At 41.3% G+C, this 22083-nt stretch overlaps 1 protein-coding gene across 2 annotated transcripts in view; it reads right to left on the bottom strand.

Moving 5' to 3' along the window:
* Positions 1-21438, bottom strand: part of LOC127048217 (sushi, von Willebrand factor type A, EGF and pentraxin domain-containing protein 1-like) — a 30156-nt gene extending 8718 nt beyond the window's left edge. For both annotated transcript variants that reach the window (XM_050947791.1, XM_050947793.1), the window contains exons 1-8: positions 21102-21438; positions 10748-11233; positions 8843-8978; positions 6684-6772; positions 5678-5741; positions 4362-4450; positions 1799-1911; positions 670-826 (exon numbers count right to left, since the gene is read on the bottom strand). In XM_050947791.1, the coding sequence (XP_050803748.1) occupies positions 670-826; positions 1799-1911; positions 4362-4450; positions 5678-5741; positions 6684-6772; positions 8843-8978; positions 10748-11233; positions 21102-21156 (1189 nt within the window). In that variant the 5' untranslated portion in view covers positions 21157-21438. The remainder of the gene's footprint in view (positions 1-669; positions 827-1798; positions 1912-4361; positions 4451-5677; positions 5742-6683; positions 6773-8842; positions 8979-10747; positions 11234-21101) is intronic.
* Positions 21439-22083: the final 645 nt, after the last annotated feature.

Here is a 22083-nt window from a genome sequence, read left to right as displayed (position 1 = left end):
TACCAGGACAGGACTAGACCTTTTTAGTCTGTCTCCTCATCTCAGTGGCTATATCTGGCTTGTTGAATGGCCAAGCTATCTCATTGCAGAATTTCTAAATGGATCACACAGTGTCTCTCTACAAACTATCAGGTGTTCAGCCTCTTTCCCTCCGATTATTAGGGCATCCTCCACCAAGGCACAGGCAGCATCTTTGGCTGCTTCAGAAATGTGCCAATATGTAACAGCTGTAAAGCAGCAACATGGAACAACTCACTGATTTCTGTCAAATGTTACACCCTTGACTAGGCAAGTGGTGACTTAGACATCTGACAGCAACCTCGGAAGCTATTCTTGTGTCTTTAAAGCTGCTGTCCCATACTTCTATCATACTGTACTATTGTGCTTTCGGGCAATATTTTAGGGATATTAAGAAATCTAATGAAAATAGGCTAGAGAATCCTAGGAGGCACCATAATTAAGGCACAGAAAATTAATTCCTCTGAAAACAAAAATACAAGGAACAAGCAGTGGCCAAAAGAAGAGAACCCACACAAGAAATAAAGATATCAGAAAACTAGTCAAGAATATACCACCAAGGGGACACCTCCACGGTTGATTAAACAAGAAGTTACCCAAGCTGCAGAGTGGAATGTATTCCACTTTTACTATAGCATGAATACTACTCACCTGCTGAAGAAACGGCTAGTAATACAATGGTTAGAGGAGCCAGTTCACAAGAGTTTCCTGCCTTATAAAGAAATGTTTCCATACAATATTGTGGGTGAGTGCTCCCAGCTGGGCAGAAGGCATTAGAAGGACACGCAATTGGGTTCACATCTGGACTCTAAGGAAGTGAAAATACAAAATAGGTAGTTTCATCAGACAGGTAAGACTGTATTATTTGTTAAGCACTGACACTGCCCAGCATGGTGCAGGACACTAAATAAGCCAGGAGCAGTGGGGGCTGAAGCTGGAAGCTGCACTGGGATGGCACACACACACACTCACTCTCTCTCTTCCACCCCCTCCCCCACACCCTGAACTACCCCCTCACTTCACACAGCCCCTAGCTACGCCCTCCCTGCACCATGAGCAGTTTTTAAACGTTTTGAACTGAGTCCCCCCTTTGAGTTTTATATTTGGTTGTGTCCCCACACAGCCCAGATGAGCTGGGTGACCTCCTGAATGAGTCAGAGGGTGGAGGTGGCGCTCCCTCCCTGGACCCCCAAATAGAAGTAAAACTATGCCTATATACAAGAGTCCTCCCCGGCCCAGAGCTCTGAGTTACCCCACACTCCTGCTGGGCCCTGGCACTTTTAAGGCATGTTGAAGGGGGCCTCAGCAAGAAAAAGGTTGAGAACCCCTGGTGTAGACAAGCCTGAAATTTACAGCAAGTGAAGAGTGGTAACTTCAGGTTGGTTAAATTAGGCTCAAGTTATTCATGGGTACACAGGATGGCACCATTATTTGTAGGATTTAGAGCAACAGGTCTCTTACACAGCCTTGTCCATATTTCAAGTAACACAATGAATGGGCCACTTTCCAGGCTTTAGTTTTCACCAAAACTCCCAGTGGAGGTCAGTGGAAGCTTCATGTGTGGAACAAGGATAGGTACATGGCTCTAGAGGTGGCTAACGTTTGCAACGACTCCTCTCTAACATGGCTGTGTTTACATTTTTTTAAGCAAAAAAAGCTACAAGAACCCTACAAGGGAAGGGGATTGAATAAAGATGGTGTTAATCAAAATGTATTCAGCTTGTAATAGATCAGCTACATTTGGTAAGATAGACCACTGCTGCAGCTTAGAGATACTTACAGGACAGTAATAATTTTCTGGGCATTTGTCACAGCTCTCCTTGCCCCTTCGTACTTGGTATTCTCCTATATTGCAGATTTCACATTTGCTGTTGCTGGGGCCTTTATATGTACCTACAAATCAAAAGAAGCACAAAATGAGGGGTAGGACTAGATTACTGGGACTTTTGGTACCAGTGCATGGCTGACCTGTGCTTTAAAGGAGAGAGGAAAACTGCTGAAAACATTTAATGCACAAAGCAAAAATTGGGCTCTCAACTGGTCTATGCTGGTGGGCAGAGAAAACTAAAAGAGAACACATGGGCTTGGGGAAGAAGGAGGAAGCCTGCATTTTTAAACTTGGCAAATAGAGTTAGTTTGAATCATGAGTTCAGTAAAATACAGGGAAATACTATTCTGCATTTTCACATATTTCAAAACCAATGATGAGAACAAGCTGCAACGTTCTACACTGGATCCAAAGTTCAGTGGTGTTTGTCCATAATTGTGGGTTGAATCCATCTCCTATCCAACTGAAAGTTGATAGCTGTTTAAAAATTGTTAAATGATGTTTAATTTTTTAAAATTTTCTGACCTTCATATGTTCATAAGAACTGTGAGTCTTTTAAAATTGTGGGACTGTATGTTTGCTGCATTAATGTTTAATGTGTCTTGTATATTTAAAAACACTACTTCACTATATCAGAGCGATAGCCGTGTTCGTCTGGATCTGTAAAAGCAGCAAAGAGTCCTGTGGCACCTTATAGACTAACAGACATATTGGAGCTTGAGCTTTCATGGGTGAATACCCACTTCGTCGGATGCTTCTACTTCACTAGAGAACTTGCTGGTGTTTTTTAGCTCTGCTGCAGGGACTGTAGCATAATGCCATATCACTGACTTATAGGTAGCTTGGTGTTTATATAAGACAATATTGAATAGAGGCTAGAAATCACATTTCCTCATTTTCCCCTTCATGAGCTTTCCCTGCACTGCTTGTTTATAGACTTAAGCCAGGTCTACAATGTGAGTACTAGCATAGGAATATCAGCATATTATCCCAGCAAAGCTCTTCTAGTGGATGCAGCACTTAGTGACTGTGCTTTTGCCCGTATAGCTTAATTCATTCCCCCTGAGAAAAATAAATTATACAGGCAAAAGCACTGTATTAGGGGCTTTTTGCTGGCACAAGTGTATCAGTCAGGGATTACACCTCATCACACTCTGGACCAATGTAGCTATGCTGGACAAAGTCTGTAGTATAAGCCAAAGTCTGGCCTACTATAGAATACTCCTGGGGGAATTCTGTGCCACTGCATGTGCACAGAATTCATGTCCCCCGCAGATTTCTTTTTCTCCACAGAATATAGATTCTGTTGGAGAGGTGCTGCAATTACAACTTTTGCCTATCAAGGGCTGTTGTGATGTCAGAAGAGAGGGCAGCCAGCTAATGGAGAGGGAGCGGGAAGAGGCTGCATTCCTCACAGTGGGGTCAGGTAAGGAGGCATGGGAGGGAAAGAGTGGAGTTCTTGGGGGGGGGGGGAATGAGATCACACTGGCGTTCAGAAGGACTAGTGAGGGGACAGCCTGGGGCTCAGGAGCTAGTGGGGTGACAGCATTGAGACAGGAACTGAATGGGAAGGGGCCTGCAGGGCCACAAGGGGTAGGGAGGTTGCAGGGCCATATGACGGTGCGGCAGATGTGCCTGATGGAATGGAAGAGGCTAGGAATCAGCCAGGGTCTGAATGGGGGGGCTCCCCAACTCCCTAATAATCCCCCCCAAAAAACCAACAAAAACCCAAAACAAAACCTGTTCCATACTTCTCCCACCCACACCCAACAACCCTCTAGGTTCACTCCCAGGCTCCTTCCCTCTTCCTCAGCTCTTCCATTACACTGGACTCCCCTAAGCCTTTGTACTGGTTCTGGGAGGTGCAGGAAATACAGTTCTCTATTGTAGTTTAAATGAATTACTCAGAGTTCTGTATTAATATGCCTAGTAGGGAATCCATTTGTCAAAACATTTCTTGAACTATCTTATTTTTGGTCTGTATTGTTACAGATGTACTTGCTGACAGGTATTTTGAAATAAATTACCAAAGTAATTGAAACTAGCATGATTATAATGTGGTGTTTTGACAAAATATGCAGAATTTTTAACTTTTTGACACAAAATTCCCCCAGGAATAAGTAGAAGTGTTTTTGAGTCTGCTGTAACCAACCTAGGGTACTAGTATTCAGCTTGTAATAGATCAGCTACATTTGGTAAGACAGACCACTGCTGATGTATTGGTCAAAATGCAGCCAAAATCCTCATGTATTGGTGCTGAAAACAGTTTGCCTGCCTCCCTGGTAAAAAATAAAAGTTGCAAGAACTCTTCTGCAATAATGATGAAATGGTGTGTTCTGCTAATAGTAGCTGGTAAACCCATTTTAGCATTGTTGCTGACAACAGGTGCCAGCTGCTGGCCAGTTTTCTAGTAGAGGTCAGCCTAAAGCTTCTGCAAGTTTTATTCTCTAAATAAGGCTTGTTGTCCTCAGCCAGAAAGAATATCAGCTGCATTTCCCTTCTTTTAATTAATTACCTGGCAGACAAGGTGAACATTCTTCAGATGCTTCTGTAAGGGCCTCTTCTCCAGTGGGGCACATTGTACAATTGCTGCAGTTGGTAGTACTTTGGAGAGAAGAGGAGAGAGAAAAAGAAATACACAAATATAGCTGAACTCTAGCTAAATCATCTGATACAGAATGTAAACTGAATATCACATTGAGCAAAGGCTGACTAGGTCTAAACTACTTGGATGTTAATGCTGGCTTTATTTCCCCTTCAGTCCTTAAATTAAGAACTGAGGCCTTTGTCTATATTTGGGTTTTAGCCAGCGGTGTGGCTGCATTGGTACAAACTTCTAGTGCAGACCCCCCTAGCTAAGGTAAGCTACACCAATGCAAGTCACAACTTACAGTAGTGCAGCACATCTACAGTAGGGATTTGCATTCAAGTGGCTGGCACCCTAATGTACACAAAGCCTAGGCCAGAAGGTAGACATCAAAAGAAAACAGAACAGGGAAGGGGAGAAAGAAAAGGAGAATGGCCTTATGGAATGTGAAACCTTCACAGAATACTAATCAGTTCTGGTAACTTCTCAGCATCCAAGCTCATCACACATAGTGTTTGACACTAAATGCCCCAGCTTTCTTAAAACACAAGACCAGTATTTGCCAGCTTATTATTACTTGTTTTCGTTTTGACCCTTCCTTCCCCTGGAGGAATTTTTGTTCGTGAATTCTCAAGTTCCTCTCCATCCAAAATGACTCGCATGCCTTTGTACAGAGGAGTTTATCTGCTGCCCTCTTCTCCTCCGTTACCCAGTGAGTTTAATCCTTAATATAAAACCACATCTTGGACTGCAGTGTGACTGTCAACTGATGGGAGTTTCTAATTCTATTCGCTTGTTGGCTGCTTGTCTGCTGCACAACAGCGTAGTCTGGGAAGAAGGGGAATCCTGAACTGAAATCTCCCAAGCAGCAGCTAAATATGTTGCCATTGCACGATTACTGGGCTAGCCTCATGGCACCACTGAAACACATGTATAGGGTCACCATTCGCTCATCATCACGGACCCACTGAATTTTTAGCATCTTTTACCTTAAGTCAGTGTTCACTACAGTATCAATTTCAGTTAAGGAGAACAGAGTTTTGGGATCTTCAAGAGACTCTCTCTCTCCAAACAGCCAGGTCCCTCTTATAACGTTGCTCGGCAGGGAGATATTAATTGATCAGCGTGAAAAACAAGGATGTCTCCCTTTTTGCCAGTTGAATTGGTCTCTTGAATCATTTGCCAATAGTAAAAGAATCCTACTACCCTTTCCCACACCCTTGAAATATATATGAATTTCTTACTTGCAAAATGATCCACGTGGACACGGCATGCAGAATGCTGAATTTTTCTGGAAGCTGAAATGCCCTAAAGAAATAGAAAAGAGGAATCTTCCCTGTAATGTCACCAGTCACGAAATTATCAAGGTTACAAAGAATTAAGATGAGTCTCATCAATGATGTGTAAAACCTTGTTGTGTGTTCTCCTGCCAATAATTTTAGGGAGAGGGGTGTTTGGATTTTTTTTTAAGGAGCCCTAAAACTAGGGTACTATCATAATGACCTTGCAATACTAGCATGACATCTAGGAGGCTCAGACACTCCACTTCAATCTAGTGCTATTGCCAAGATTTAAAACCCTCAGGAACTGCAAAATTACACGTAGTGCCACTGTGATGGGTAGACAGGCCCTGCAGAGCTGCTGGTGTTGCAGGGAGGAGCGCTCCATCCCCATTTTACATTGAATCGAGTGAAAGTGAAAAAGGCTATTGACAAAAATGTAGTTTTGGGTATAGGCTACCAGCGAGTTCTCAAGGATGTGCAGTTGCTGTCCTACCTTCCCATACAAAAGCTATAGGGAGGGATGTTTTGCCTGGACTGAGGAAAGGCAACTGTGCTTCTGACCCAGTCATCTGAAGTAGGAGGAACTTACACTAGTCGAGGTACATGAACACCTGGCCTCCCACTCTGAAGAAAATCAAGAGGACTTGAAGAGAGAGAGAGACCCTACAGGAGGGTTATCACAGGCTAGTACAGGTGTGAGGGGGGAGCGTACGCTATTTTGTTACACACAAGAACAAGGTGATATGCATGGTTCCGTGGCAATTTTTCCATCAAATTAGAAAAACATATTAGAACAGTCAAAAGAAATGGAATTCATAGTTCAAGTTTTTTTGGTCTGAGAAAACAAGCCTGTTACTAAATGCTACTTTTTCTTTTAAGTAATCTGTTACTGTAACCAGTATAAGAAAAATCTTGTACATTCTGGCATCACAGCACACTTTGGAGGTGAGTAAGAGTCAAAGCATACCTTTTCCACATGGTCTGCAAGCTGGTGCCCCAGACTCATTGGAATAAGAGCCAGGCTGACAGGGCAGGCATACAACACTTTTCATTAAACTAAAAAGAAAGTTGAATCGAGTTAGTTCAGTTTTATGTATTTTTCATGAGGAAAGAAGTTTCAGTCAAATTTAAGCTGCTTAAATGGAAGCTTCTGAGCGTGACAGACCTATTTACTTGCTTGTATATTGTGCATCTCTAGGAAATACAGAAATAGTTTAATGAAGGTGAGGCAATTCAGAGGAAAAAAGCCTGAACTTTAAACATTCAGTTAAGAAATGAAGTTCTCGATTGCATTGTTACTAGAGATTGTTTATGCATTTCCTGCAGTGTGCTGCAAACTTTACAGATAAGTGGGTGGGACAAGATTACAAGGTCCCATCCTCAAGGAAGTTAGGCCAAGATTTTAAAACGGGTGCCTGAAGTTAGGAGCCTAAGTTCACACTCAGGCGAATAAGAGGCCTGATTTTCAAAGGGGCAGAATACCCAGCATCTACCATAGATTTTTATGGGAGCTGCTGGGTGTTCAGCACCTTTGAACATCAGGTCACTTCAACAGAAGCCTCAACAAGGATTTAGGAGTCTAGGTATCCAGTTTTGAAAATCTTGGCCATAAAGCCTAAATGAGACCTGACCAGGAGCTGGGGATGGTAATGAAATATGCTCTCTCTTTTTTCAGAAGGGGTCCATATACTGGCTATTGCGTTTCTTATCGGCAGGTCCAAATCATACCACTTTTCTACATGAGGAACTTCCTACTCAGTTTGATCCCTCTCCTCTATGCCTCCTTAGGTATCTTTTCCCATCCCCTATTACTAATGGTAATTAATGCCACCTTGGAACTTGCACTCTGATCAGATATATCATATTGTTACTGATTCTGAGGCCTCGTAGAATTCATTGTATACCAGGCTGGAGGAAAGAGGCACTGAATGCAGGTTAATATTGCAGTGGACTAGTGGCTAGCTCCAGCTGGGATTTGTATTAAAGGTAAAAATTAGGAGAATAGATTTAAGTGGTAGAAGCATTTGTTCTTGGACCTGTGAGATCCTTATTTAAGGCATCACTAGTCAGATTGAGAAACCTGGTAATCTCTCAATAGTTCAGGAGTCCAACTGTGGCCATTGTAATAGATTAATTGCAAGAATTTAGCTTGGCCTTTGACCACTCACTTGCCCTAAATTAAAGTCACCAAGAGAACAAGCTACTGCAGAGCCCTCCATCATCCATGAGGGTTTCATGAACTGGGATGAAAGAAGAATTAGCTGCTAAACCATAATCAGCTGAAGCTTTTGGTACCCAGTGACAGGACCTCTTATTAAAGTATGCCAATGCATTCTACAGCTCTGAGGCTGCCTGTAAACATTTGTATATATCTAATGTGTGAAAATGGCCAATACATTCTTCCAAATGAAATATTTGCACACACATGATCCATGAGTCACAACTGACCATGCACACGAGGCAAAGATCTAATTTCTACAGGAGACATAAAATAAAGCAGATGAGCACAGACAAATTACAGCTGCAACCAAGTCAACGCTGCACTATGCCACAGGTCTCACTTAGGTTATGAAGTCTGGACAACCTGAGGACTGGTTTCTTGGGCCAACACATGTATTTGTAGGCATTTTGATAGTCATGATAGCACCTTGCAGCCATTAATTAATTAAGCCTCAGAGCACCTCATTGAGGTAGTGAAATACTATCCCCTTTTACAGATGGGAAAACTAAGATGCAGAGACAGAGGCTACAAGACTCCTTTGAATTACCCAGGAGGAAGTCCGTGGAAGAGCTGGAGTGAAAAATTCACATCTCTTGCTTCCCAGCCTTAGTTTTTGATTAAGTAAAATCTTGCATTTTCTACTGTTGGGAAACCCCATTAACACTGCTCCTGCAGCCTAATTGGGGGCAGCAAAAGAGATCCTTCATTCCATAAAATGACTAGTAATCATGTTTATTTCAGTAGTGCCTAATGGTGAACCAAGAACAAGGACCTATTGGGCTAGGAACTTGTACAAACACAAAGTAGTAGACCCCATTGCAATGAGAGCGAGAGAGAGAAAGAATACACAATTTCTGCCTAACCAAAAATACAATCCCAATCACAACAGTGGTCTAGAGACTTACTTAGTGTAATATCCTTGTGGGCAAAGCAGACATGACAGTTGTCCAGCTAGAGGCTGATAGTGACCCACTGGACAGGGTGTGCAAGCAATAGGGTCTGCGCAGAAGCCCTCTGAGCAGCATACACAACCCAATGTCTCTAAAGCAGAATAAACATTTTTTTTTAAAAATGATAGTTGTATCCAAAGATAAAACACCAGTTTTTAAAACACAGATCAATATAATGAATGTAAAAATATCTTTCTCTAAGTGAGCCTCAGACAACATCACAATTTTGTCCTCACATAACACTGTAGGATGGAAAACAAAAAATATTTAATTTTATCTTAAAAATCAGATTTTAATAATCCCAGAGTTCTGCTCAGACTGGCACAAGAACAATTGTTAAACAGAGAGTAGGTTATAGTCCAGGGTCTCAAATCTGTTGTCTCCATTGTGTAATCTTTATAGTTAACAAAGCTGGTTTTAATTTGAGAGTCCAGGAGGTTTCTCCTCACTCTCAGTCGAAAAAATAAATTTAAAAAAATTACTTTTGATCATGGATTAATATAAGTTTAGCAGGAAATAGAACTGAAGCAGAAAACCCCAAAACAGAGAATTCTGCCTTACGGAGAAAGTCTTTTGAGCATGTGACACTTACTGTTCCCACAGCATAAAAATTCTATCAGTCTTAATTCTACAAAACTAGTTTATTCTACATAGAATAATTATGTAGGATTTTCCATGCCAGCTCTTGGTCCTCAAATCTGTTATCCTTCCTCTGGCAGGAGCCAGTGCCTGCTACCTTGCAAGAGAGCATGTGGGACAGGAAAGATTATAACGGACCCAATTGTACAAAGTTGTATATGATGGTGTTGGTAATTAGTTCTTGACCTCTGCAAAGATTGTCTCATGCCTCGAAGCATGAGAGCTGGTTATCCCTCTCTTAGCATGCCCTGATACATATTTTATTATTGATCCTAACGTTATCCAGTCTGGTTTTAAACATTAAAACTATGGTATTTATTCGACTGACCTCCTGCTATAGTGAATTCCATAGGTTGACCACATGTGATATGAAGGAGAATTTCCTTTGGGGTGATTTTTTTCATTGTGGAACATGAATCCTTCTGAAGAGCTGAATACTCTAGGCATTAGCACAGAGCAGGTACTCAGTATTGTGTACGGATGGAGATGATGGCCCCACCAGCCGACTGGTTAGTGGAAACATTTGCAATCTGTTTCTGGGCTTTATATTCATCTGAGCTTTTAAATTCGTTCTTATTGCCTAAAAAAGTGAGCTTAAAAATGAGAAAGAAAGTGCACACTCACCCTTAAAGGTGAACTGCAGTGGGGAAAATAAAGGGGGGAGCAGGTTGCCCTTTTTTGATTCTTTAAAGAGTATGAAGGGGGTCTGGAAAGGCTTATTTTTTTCTTGTTTGATAGTTTTTACTTTAGAAAATCAGAAGTGTCAAGTCTCATTGCTGAGGGGCTTCCTGTGTAACAGAGGTGGACTGGGAGCTCTCTTAACACTTAATTGAAGGGGTAGGGATACTGAATCTTTAATGGAGGTTTCTTTCCAATTGTTTGAAACAAATAGTTTGAAATTGTTTTTGTTCATATCTACCATACTTAGAATCACTTCCCCCTCTCAATTAGCTACGTTTCACCTGCATTGTGTTTTTAGGTTGTAATTCTACCACTTCTTCAATCAACCATGGAGTCCTCCAGTTAGACAGGGTGGACAAGGCCTGATGTTCTAACGTAAAAAACAAGTAGGGGGGAAAAACTGAGCCCTTCTTTTTTTTTTGTGGCATGATACAGCAATAAAAAAATAAAATCACACACCCAGTTTTTGTCCCTTTTGCAATCACCTCTATAGACAAAGCAAGAGAGCTGCAGGGGGGAGGGAAATCTTCCGAATCTTACCATTGCTGGGAAACATTCCTGGTGAACAAGCTGTACAGGCTGTTGTGTTCACTGCACTGCAGTTTATGGACTCCATGGTGGTTACGAATGGAGTGGCTGATGGAACCCCAACAGATGCTGTCACATTTGGAGCAGCAGACAGCATGCTGGTAGGTACTGTGCCATGGGGGGTAGCTGATGTTATGCCAGCCGATTCTGTCATAGCTGATGTTGGTCCTGGAGAAACCTGAACAGTGGTCCTATTTGGAATAGTGGACACTGTTGCAGTTCGGGTGGTGGACGAAACCTCAGCAGATACTGTTGTGGCAGATGGCACCGTGGGGTTTGCAGTGGTTGACAGCACTTCAGCTGTTACTGTTACAGCTGTAGTTGATACCGTAGAGACCCCGACAATGGTTGCATTTGGAGCAGCTGATGAAACACCAGCAGATACCACTGGTGATTCCGCAGAGACCTGGGCAGTAGTCGTTTGTCCAACAACAATACCTAAGAGGGAAACATTTATTGTTAGTGGTTCAGTTAGTGTACTCCATCTGGAGAGACAACTCCATGGAGACTCATTTATCTAGCAGTTCACCCAAATCCATTTGCTTTTTTGATGTTCGTTCGGAAACATTTTCTCCATTATGCTCAAGAAGTGATGCAGAGAGAAGCAAACCAGATAAAAGTATATACAGTAATTAATGGTCTAGAAAAGGTAGATCAGATGCTTCTATTCTCTCCATCTTATAACACAAGGAGACCTTCAATTAAATTAACGAGCGACAAATTCAGAACTGATAACAGAAAATATTTTTCACAAAGTGCATGGGTAAACTGTGGAACTCATTGCCACAGGAAGTTGTTGAGGCCAAGAATATAAAATCCAGAAAGTGACTGGATATTTATATGAATAACAAGAATATCCAGAATTGTAATAACACGCATTGAAGGGTATCTTGAACTTCATGCTTCAGGGCTCATGTCAATCTCTAAATCTTATCCTGATCTCTAATAGTTAATGGGAGGTGAATTATCCTCATCTGCCCACTGTGGGGTTCTTACACCTTCCTCTGAGGCCCACTGTTGGAGACAGGTACTGAACTAGATGGACTTTCATCTGATCCATTCAATTTTATTCCTTGTATTCTTATCACCAGTGTATCTGAGTGCCTTTCACTAGTGCATTAAGGGATGTGCCTAACATCTGTCACTTATATTGTTCATTCCTCTCATATCTCGTCTCCAGGGGGAGAACTGTGTGTGCAGTGTAGTGTTTTGTTTTGGTAGGGTTTAGTTTGGTTTGGTTTGGTTTTAATGTCCATGCTGCTTGGTAGTTACATTGGAGAAGGCAGGTCACAGAAGTGCATTTTGCACTGGGAGTTGAATGTGATGAGGTTTGTGATGGTCCTTAGTTCCTGGAGGAGTTCATTCCAGGCTTGGACTGGCCGCCTGAGAAAGCTCTGTCTCATGCACAGATGAGCTTTACCCTTATACTAGAAAGTTGCATTGTGCCTAAGGAGCGAAGTTGTCAACCACAGTCTTCATCCTGGTGCTTTAGGTGATACATTTAGATATCCCAGACCAGGCCATCGAGTGCTCTGAAGATAAGGCTCACACCTTCAGATTTGATTACATATTCTCAGGGAGGCCAGTTTAAAGAGAGTGGAGAACAGGTTTGATGTGTTTGAGGTAGCCCATTTTGCTGAGCAGATGAACTGCAGTGTTCTGTACTTGGCTGAAATCTCCTACGGGCTGGTGACTCTTGGTGAGCCATATTGTATTGCTATAGTCCCAAGGAGGGGTGACAAAGATGATCAGGTCATTGTCTGCCAGGGTGGCACAGAGAGTCCTATCCAACCAGAGATGATAGAAAGCATTACTTATAGTTGCTGCTCTGTGAAAGCTTAATGTCAGTGAGGAATCCAGGAGCACTCCTAAATTATGGACTAAACTAACCAATAGTAAGTATGTGCTTGACCTAAAGGAGACCGCCCCATGGCATCATACTCTTCAAAGTGTTTTTCCCTGCCCACCACTTTAGCAATTCCTATGTTCCTAGAAATGGAATGCGTCTCATACTGGATACTGTGGAAGTATCTGCAGGCAATCCACAGTACCTGGGGCAGAACGAACAGCACCCTCAGCATTACATTTGAGTTGCAGGAGCTGTTCATTGGAGGATGGTGCATTTTTAAAAATATAATCTACAATTCTGCATGCAAAAAGTCTCCTTTTCACTCACTGGGTCACCTTTAGGGCATCATAATTCTGAACTATATCAGCATCTCTACAATGCTTGAATCAGCATCTGAAAGGCTCTATTCTGTAAGGTTCCTAATGCTTTCGCTTTTACACTGTGCATCTTTGAGTGTTTGGAGAGGTGGATTCCTCAAAATCCTACAGGAACGATTGTGATTCAGATTGCTTTGCTGTTACATGTAATAGGTTAAAATATGTCTGCTTGCTAAAAGTGAAATCTACAAGCCTTTGACCTGGGAGTAGCCATTTTGGCCCTGTTACCCATCGCTGAAGGGGAGAAAGACCCATTAAACTAAAAAGCAAAGAGAGTAGCAAGATGATTTAAATTTAGCAACATAGTGATTAAGGCATTTCAAAAAACAGCAACAGCTGTCACATCAGTGTAGGACGAGGGAGTGCAATAGATCAGGAAGTTGGCATGGGGATTTTTTAGGTACTTTTTACAATAACTAACTGTTGCTGCTGAAATTGTGTGAACGGATACCTCTCTCAGATGTAAAACACAATTATGAGACTAAAGGATTTCTTTGTTCCCACCTCAACGCCTTAGCCCAAGAATCATCATCGTTGTAACTTACATCAGTGTCTGGAAGCTGGATCGGGCATAGATACAATATGTCAAAAAACTGCTCACCAGTTATTGTGCTAGTGTTAAGAGAAATTAATTAAAAAGAAATAAAATTCTTTCCCTAAATGGCTAGGAATTTAGATTTGAATAAGTGGACAGATCTCGATACTATATGTAAGAAATGTAAATATTATTGAAGTGTGTAGCACAAAAATAACATCTTAATTTTCAGAATAAGCCAGTGATTCACACGCCATCATTTTATTCATTGAATTTTCTTCTGCTTCACCTGATGTCTACCGACCTCGTCCTACTCAGGACACATTTAGGAGGCTCCAGCATAAAGGGAGTGTGTGGAACTTAAATGTAAGTAGCAGGGGAAAGGACAAGTTTAAACAACATTTAAGAACTGCTGCTGCTGCAATGTTCAGTTTCAAGGAGGTGAATGGATCAGTTTGATATAAGCTATGGAAACAACAGGACATGTACACCATGGGGAGGCTGCATGGTCTAATAGGTATGGCACTGAACTGCGAGTCAGGAGACCAGGATTATACTCTTAGCTCTGCCACTGACCTGCAACGTGGCACAATGCAAGACACTTCACCTCTCTGAGCTTACTTTCCCCTCCACCCTTTTTCTGTCTGCCTATTTAGATGATAATTTTTTTTTTCAGGGCAGAGATTCTCTTACTATGCGTTTGTACAGAATGTGGCACAATGGGACTGCAATCAGCTGGGACTGCTATGATGTAAACACCACCATCCTCATGGGAATTCAGTTGGTTTGTAACCCAAGGACATTTGAGAAATATGACAAAAATACAGAATTTAATTTCTACAACAGAATCACGCAGCTGAACAAATGGGTCCATTGACAGTTAACCTTTAAGAACTCTGGCCTTTTAGTCATCTGAAAACTTCTCTGTTGAGGAAACTTTTCTGTGCTTTACAGAGATTAGCACATTACACTGACACTAACTTCTTAGTTGATTTGGAATCGGAGATCTACAACTTAAAAATATTTAAGCGGAGGAGTACCTAACATCTTGACCATTCTCCATGCATGCTCCGTATTGATTGTTGCTTGTCTAGTCTGTTAAGATTGTAAGCTCTTAATGGTATTTTTTCCTAAGAGCATATTCAGTGCTCAGCACATTTGGGGTGCTTTGCAACAAAAGCCTTTGTAGCAAATTAGCTTGAATGATCTTGGCAATCTTTCTCAGTGCTGATCCTTTTTTTCCTATTAACTTTATATTAAATTTTATATATATATAAAATACACACACACACACAAATAAACTATAGGTAAACTTCTCATAATACATACACTTTTTATAATAGATTAACTATTTGCTACTTCACCTTAGCTATATTTGAAACATTTAATTATATAAAATATGAATATAATCATATATATGTATGTATACCAAATGTAATCAAAATATAAATCAATTATTTGTATTACACAATTTACAAACACAATTTGTTTATAAGACTCCCAACTGGTTAAAGTAAAATTATTAAAATAAGATCAAAAATAGAAGCAAAATTCAGAGAAGGGGGATAGAGACAGGGAGGGAAGGAAGAGGGTAAAGAGGAGGGAGGAAAAAGGGGGACCATGCATTTCATAGGGTCATTCAGATACTTCCAGAAAAGCATTTCACATCTCTGAGAATGTTCCTTGGGTGTTTCTGGTACAGCATACAGTTATTTCCATGGTGGCCAAGCTTACAATGTCTATGCTCCAGTCTTCAATTGTTGGTCTTTTTTCGGATTTCCAGATTTGTGATACTAGGCTTTTAGCGATTATTAGTGCTCTGATGAGCCAAAGCTTTTCAGATTTATTCAACTCCAATTAACACCCATTCGTTTTAAGATTATATGTTTCTCTCGTAACGCAATTTTATTTGATAGGAAGAAAATTAATTCTGCAATTAAGTTGTGCCCAAAACATAAGGGTAGAGGAGCAGTCCCAGAGCATATGGCAGTGGTTCCCAAACTTTAACAACCTGTGAACCCCTTTCACTAAAATAACGTCTCACGAACCCCCTCCTAAAAGTGAATATTTCCAGGGATTTTCTCCTTTACCTGAGTATAAATTCTAAAAGCAGTGATCTTGGAAATATAAAATTTGTTTTTATTACATGCTTATTACACACTATTTGTTGTTATTAATCATTACAGTATTTTTATTACATTATGAAAACGGCCACACTCTTCCAAGATCTCACTTTCGTAGCCTGTATCACTTTGAATAAGCCTGTTATAAGACAAGGTTCCTATGTTTCATCAGGGAGTATCAGATGTGAAACAGCATGAAGGTATTTAAGAAGCCAATTCAAATTGTTCCTCCTATACAAGTATTCAGGTCTTGAGCAGTCCAGGCAAACAACGCACGTTACAACAAAGCTTAAACTTGTTTTTAAAACTATTATGAAGAACAATCCTAGCTGCCTATTTAATTTTAAAAACAGCAAATAATATCCACCTCCCTTTCAATTTCTTATAAGGAATCTTGAAGTTTAAATCTCCTCAGTGTGATAGCTATGCTTGCTTTGATCTGCTTAGCCCTTGGAAGTCCAGGGGCTCTGGGCTGCTGGCCCCATGCTGCCCAGGGTTCCAAGGGACCATTAGGGAATTTTTTCCTGAGAACCCCCGTAACATTTCATGAACCCCCAGGGATTCACAAACCCCAGTTTGGGAACCACTGGTATATGGATTAAGTTAGCACCTGCTGAATCACAGTGCCACCATTTGTCTGGTTTAGTGGCACATGTTTTGAATAGTTGGCAAGGGAGCCAATGCATCCGCCATATGATTTTCTGCTGGATTAATCTTAAACAGAGGTTGAAGGAACATTTTGGAGCACTGGCTAAAATTTGTTTCCATTGATTAGCAGACAATAATTGGCCTAGTTCTTCCTCCCATTTTTTTTTTTAGGGAAGCTGTGTTTAATTCAAATTTGCTAGCCAAGTGTGCATATAGTGTTGCCATAGCTCTTGGCAGCCTGAGTGATATTTGGAGAAGTGAAAGTAGTTTAGGTGGTGGAGGTAGTGCAGGCAATGGGACCAAACAGATAGGAGACACCATGTTTCAGATGGATATATTGCCACTCCTTCTTAGCCTCCAGCCTGAACCTTTCTTTTAATATTGTAAAAGGGAGGAAGGTGTCAGTTTCAGTAAATCACTTTCCTAATACAATCTGGCCAAATGATGGGGTTTTACAGAATTTTGAGGTATCCCAGAGAGAGGCCTTGGTATGTAAAATGGGGTGATTTTTAAGTTTAGCAGACAGTGGACACCAAGTATATTTGGCTGCCACAATAGTTGGTGACTGTTCTTTAGAGCGTCAGTAATAATCCCAGCAGCACATTTGGAAGGGGTAATGGAGAAACCAATTCTGCTTTCAGAGGGAGTCAATCCAGGCTGCTACAGCACGAGGGAATGAGCTACTGTGCTGCTTGGCTGAGAATTTTTGCCTGATAGTAACATTCAAAGTTGGAAAATCTGAAACCACCTTGTGACGGGCTCTGCTTACCCCGCACTAGCCTAGACAGGGTAAAGCCCCAGGTATTGACAGCAGAAGTCCCGCTCCCTGGCAAGACTGGGCATTATCCAAGTGCTCTAGTAGTATAAAGGGAGGGAGAACAGCTCATTTTGGGTGAGAGGCTGCAAGGTAAGGACCTGCGTGGGAAGCTCCTGCGGAGGGCCAGCCACAGCCTCTGACTGCATCGGGAACCAAAGCCATCCATGGCTCGCCTGCACCCCGGTGACTGGAGGAAACCCTGGCGACGACTGGCCCCACTGAACACAGAGGCCCTGATGTCTCATGGGAAACCCCAACACAGACTCTGGTAGAAAGTGACCCAGGGATGGGGATGGAATGGTACCTCCCACCTGGGGAAACTCAGTGTGTTTCAGTAGGACTCCCCCTCTGAGTCAGTGGAAGCTGCTACGCCACTGTTAGGGCCCCGGGTCGGGCCCCCCCCCTACTGGGGCTGCCACACCCCATAAGGGGTGCCCCAATGCCAGCCGCTAGGCCGCTCTGCCCTGACCCTAGGGGCATGGACCATCACACACCTGTTTTGACGAAGAACTGTAATCTCTCTAAGGTTTGTTACCAGCACCAGCACCACACAAGAAGGACTGAACATGGTGTCAATTTTGGTAAAATAAAAGTGAGGAATATGGTTAAGGAGGGAATTCAGAATAAAAACGATCCTGGGAAGGGAATTCATTGTGAGAGTTAGTGCCTGCCATCTATTGGAATTGCTAATGGCATGATTAATGCAGCTAGGTTAACTCTGACTACCTCCAATTTATGTTGTAGCCAGAGTATTTGCCAAAGTTATCTAATGTTTGTAGGTATTTGGAATGGATTGATCTGGATTTTTAATAAATAGGAGGATGTTGTCTGCATAGGGAAGGATATTTGTCTCCTGGCACCCTGATTTGATCCCTGGAATCCCTTGGTGTTCCCTAATTAGTACTGCAAGCGGTTCTAATGTTAGATTGAACAAGGGTCAGGGGACAGGGAGGGAGCATTCCCGTCTGATTCCCTGAAACCAGTCAAAGAGGGGGTATGTGTGAATATTGTGCTATTTGTTAGGATACAAGAGTTGTGTTTGGAATAACAGCTTTATCCATGAAATAAAAGATTTATCCAGGGTAAGAAACAGATATTGCCAGCTCACGTTGTGAAAAGCTATCTTTGCATCAAGTGAAATGATTGCATGGAGATTTCTAGAGTGTTGAATGGCATAATTGATGTGTGTTATTTGAACTATGCATATTTTCTTAAATCCCACCCAATGGGGGTGAACCATATCACTCATTACTTTTTCAAATCTCTTAGCCAATATTTGTAAAAATATTTCTATATCAGTGTTGATTAAAGAGATGGGTCTATAGCTATGACACTTTTGTGCATCCTTACCTGCTTTATGTATTACAGCAATTAGGGCTTCCCTCAGAGTAGGAGGTAACACATTTCTTGAAGGCATCTTCGTAAATGTATTAGAGCAGGGGTCGGCAACCTTTCAGAAGTGCTGTGCCAAGTCTTCATTTGTTCACTCTAATTTAAGGTTTCGCGTGCCGGTAATACATTTTAATGTTTTTAGAAGGTCTTTTTCTAAGTCTATAATATATAACTAAACTATTGTTGTATGTAAAGTAAATAAGGTTTTTAAAATGTTTTAAAATGTTTAAGAAGCTTAATTTAAAATTAAATTAAAATGCAGAGCTCCCCAGACCAGTAGCCAGGACCTAGGCAGTATAAGTGCCACTGAAAATCAGCTCATGTGCCATCTTCGCCACCCGTGCCATAAGTTGCCTACCCCTGTATTAGAGCTTAAAGGCCAGAATTGCTTTGAAATGTTGATAGAATTCTATCAGTGGGCCATCAGGGCTGGGGATCTTGCTAGGACTCATTTCCTCCATGGCCTTGATTATTTCTTCTGAGATGTGAGGGACTCAATGCTGATCCTAATCGGAAACAGCAATTCTGCAGTACCTTTAAGGAAGGGCACTTTGGTGTCCATACCTTGACCAAAGACCAAGACATGGAGTCCCTCTTTTCTGACTCAGCCTTCCTTAAAATCTTCTCCCCTTGGGAACACATGCCACTGAGTTGCCCTAGTTCCAATTCCAGTTTTGTTAAATCGGTCTCACAATAAGCTGAGTGGTGCATGTGCATTGGCTCTAGCATACCACTGGGCTCTCCTGGAAAAGTTTTCAGAAGGAACCATTATAATCACCTAGTAAGACCTGCTGCAGAACAGCTCCTGGATATTTGTCTTGCCATGGAAGTTTGTCTTCAGCCACAGGTACTGAAGTAGATTTAAGTTCCCTGGATTGCACAGGACTGACTTTTTTAAATGAAATCCTTTGTTGAAAATAGCTATTTTATTCAAAAACTGTGAGTGGAGGGAGGGAGTTGTCAAATTTTCACAAAACCATTGAAGTTTCTGACTTTTTACAGAAATTGTGCTTATACAAGTAGTTTTTATCCAACATTCTAGAAATTGGTGCTGAAATGACTTATTGAAAATTTTAATTTACTGAATTTAGTGATTTATTCTTGTTTCTAGATGGAACAATTTTTTTTAAAAGATCACTAAAAGTACAGCTAAAAAACCTCCAGAAAGTGTTGAAGATGGGACAACTCCTGCCAGCTAGGCCCACAACATTGACCAAACAGCCTTTATTTGTCCTGGAAATTCTTTCAACTCTTTCAATTACAGAGACAAATTCTTCCTAACTTACAGTATTTGCAACCATTGATATGTAAGGCAGGCAGTCTTTAGTCTACAGTTTGCAAATGAAGCCTGGTAGTCTGCTGGATTTCCTTCCTCTGCCCTCCTCCCCCTACACTGTCTGCAAATCTGGTGAAAATAATCATTCAAATCCAAGTGAAATAAATCAAAACAAACCTACATATCTAGATAAGTATATTAAAAAAACCACCTTTTGTTTTACTAAAGAATGAAGAGGTGAACAAGTGTCTTCTGAGTGGGAGAGCATCCATATTTGCTTAACTCTCAGCAGAGCAGGGACTGCAAGTCTTGCTCATTTGTGTTATATCTTTGTCCGACACATAAAACTAAAAAGTTAGTTATTTGAGCAGCTTAACACCCTTGTACGTGGCTTTAAAAATGCAAGCCTGCCCATTTCAATGGAGTAGCAGGATGTGTTGTTTGTTTGTATTCCAGTAGTATGTTGGTGCACCAGTCATGCCCCAGAGCCCCCTGGCGCTAGGCAGAACAAAAAAACTGCCCTCACCCCCCCAAGAGTTTACAATCAAAAGGTATAGGCCTCCACCATGCGGACAGACAATGCCACTTGGCATAAATATGATACATATTGTAAAGAATACAAAGTTCTTGGAATCCCAACAGTAAAAACACTAAAACTAATATAAAATATTTATTTACAGACTAAACAGAGGGACAAATTCTGCCCTCAAAGACCTGAAAGCAACTCTCATTGAACTCTGTGGGAGCTATGCATCTGAGGGTGACATCTGGCCCATAGCATGTTATCTGTTGTAACAGAAAGATAAGTATGTAAAACCTTCTTGCAGTATGTTCAGTATCTATGCTTTGCTTTGCAGAAAGACTGATTATTTTGTGTACCTAGGAGCTGCAAGGATCATTTTCTAAGACTTCCTCCTGCTTTTTTTGCCATTCTGCAAGCAAAGTTACAGAACATTCAGGGTTTAGCTCAACTTAAGTCTTTCTTCCAAAATATTTAAACATAGCTGAGCAATGTGCTCAGCCATATTTGTTGTTCAGGGCCATTGTACCAGCTGACTGTTGCTGTATATATTTATATCCAATTGCAAGACTAAATGCTTTTAAATCATGTCTTTGCAGCCTCTTTTCCTTTCCTCTGTTCCCTCACCCTTTTCCCTGCTGTTATACATTCTTTCCAAAAACAGTAACTGTATGAAAATGCAAAGCCCCAGTGCAGCAGTTTAGAATCATAGCTAGTATCTTTCTAGACCACAAAGAACAAGTGTCACATTTTAAAAGTAGTTACTCACCCATCAAACAAGCTGCACCTAAACTCCAAAGCAGAGACCTGGGAAAGGAACCCATTTTCTAAGCGGGTCACGGCTCCTCACTAAGCGAGAGCAGCTGTTAAGCTCCTACAGCTAATAGTTTGTCTCTTTTTTAGTTTTTCTTCCCAATTCCATCACCTGACTCCGATCATGTGGTTGAGTCAAACCAAACCCCCACAACAAACTAACCAGGATTTACTCAGACTGAGAAGGGCCTTTTAAGAAGTGTCTTGTGTTTCAAAAGCACAAGTCCAAACTAAATATTGTGCAGAAGGGTTTCTGTTCACTCTGAGTACCTGCACTGAAATACAGGTAACAGAGAAGCTTTCTGAAAGAAGCAAAGAGCAGAATAAGCAGCTGTTGGATCCAGCATACAGAGTTCAGAGGGGCTATGAGGCTGGCTGCCGTCCAACCCCCATGATCTTAACCTCATCGACAAGCATTGCATTACTTTTGACATACTCAGGATTTCCCATAACAGGATAAACAAACAGCCCAAAGAAGTTCTCTGTAACTGACCCTAAGGGTGATGTAACTAAGGACAGATGATTTCTGTGGCCAACCTCAACAAGTTTACTTGTATGACAGAAGTTGCCAGAGTTGATACATCAAATATTTGCGAGTAGCACAGTGCTTGATAGGTGAGAGGTTTAATGTAACAAATCCATGTCCCATTGCTGCCCCATTTTTGATTCAGGCATAGGCTGCATGATGATGATTTATTATTATTATTATTGTTGTCTGCTGTCTCTTTTCTTTGTTGCTTTACACTCAGTTCTAGTAGTTTGAGGAAGTATCTTATATACTTTCATTTTATATATTTAACTAGAAAATCTCACTGTTTCAATTTTTCTTTTACCATATTGATTCCAAAATCAATCCTTGGATTTCCAGTGTATTTGTCTCCCAGTTTCTAGTATTGCATGACCACAAGGGTTGATTGTATATTTGGAAAGGGTCTGTC

Source organism: Gopherus flavomarginatus, chromosome 3 (genome assembly GCF_025201925.1).
Source record: "Gopherus flavomarginatus isolate rGopFla2 chromosome 3, rGopFla2.mat.asm, whole genome shotgun sequence".
Classification (NCBI taxonomy): domain Eukaryota; kingdom Metazoa; phylum Chordata; order Testudines; family Testudinidae; genus Gopherus; species Gopherus flavomarginatus.
The sequence above is the reverse complement of the archived record's forward strand: the minus strand, read 5'-3'. Positions and strand labels throughout refer to the sequence as shown.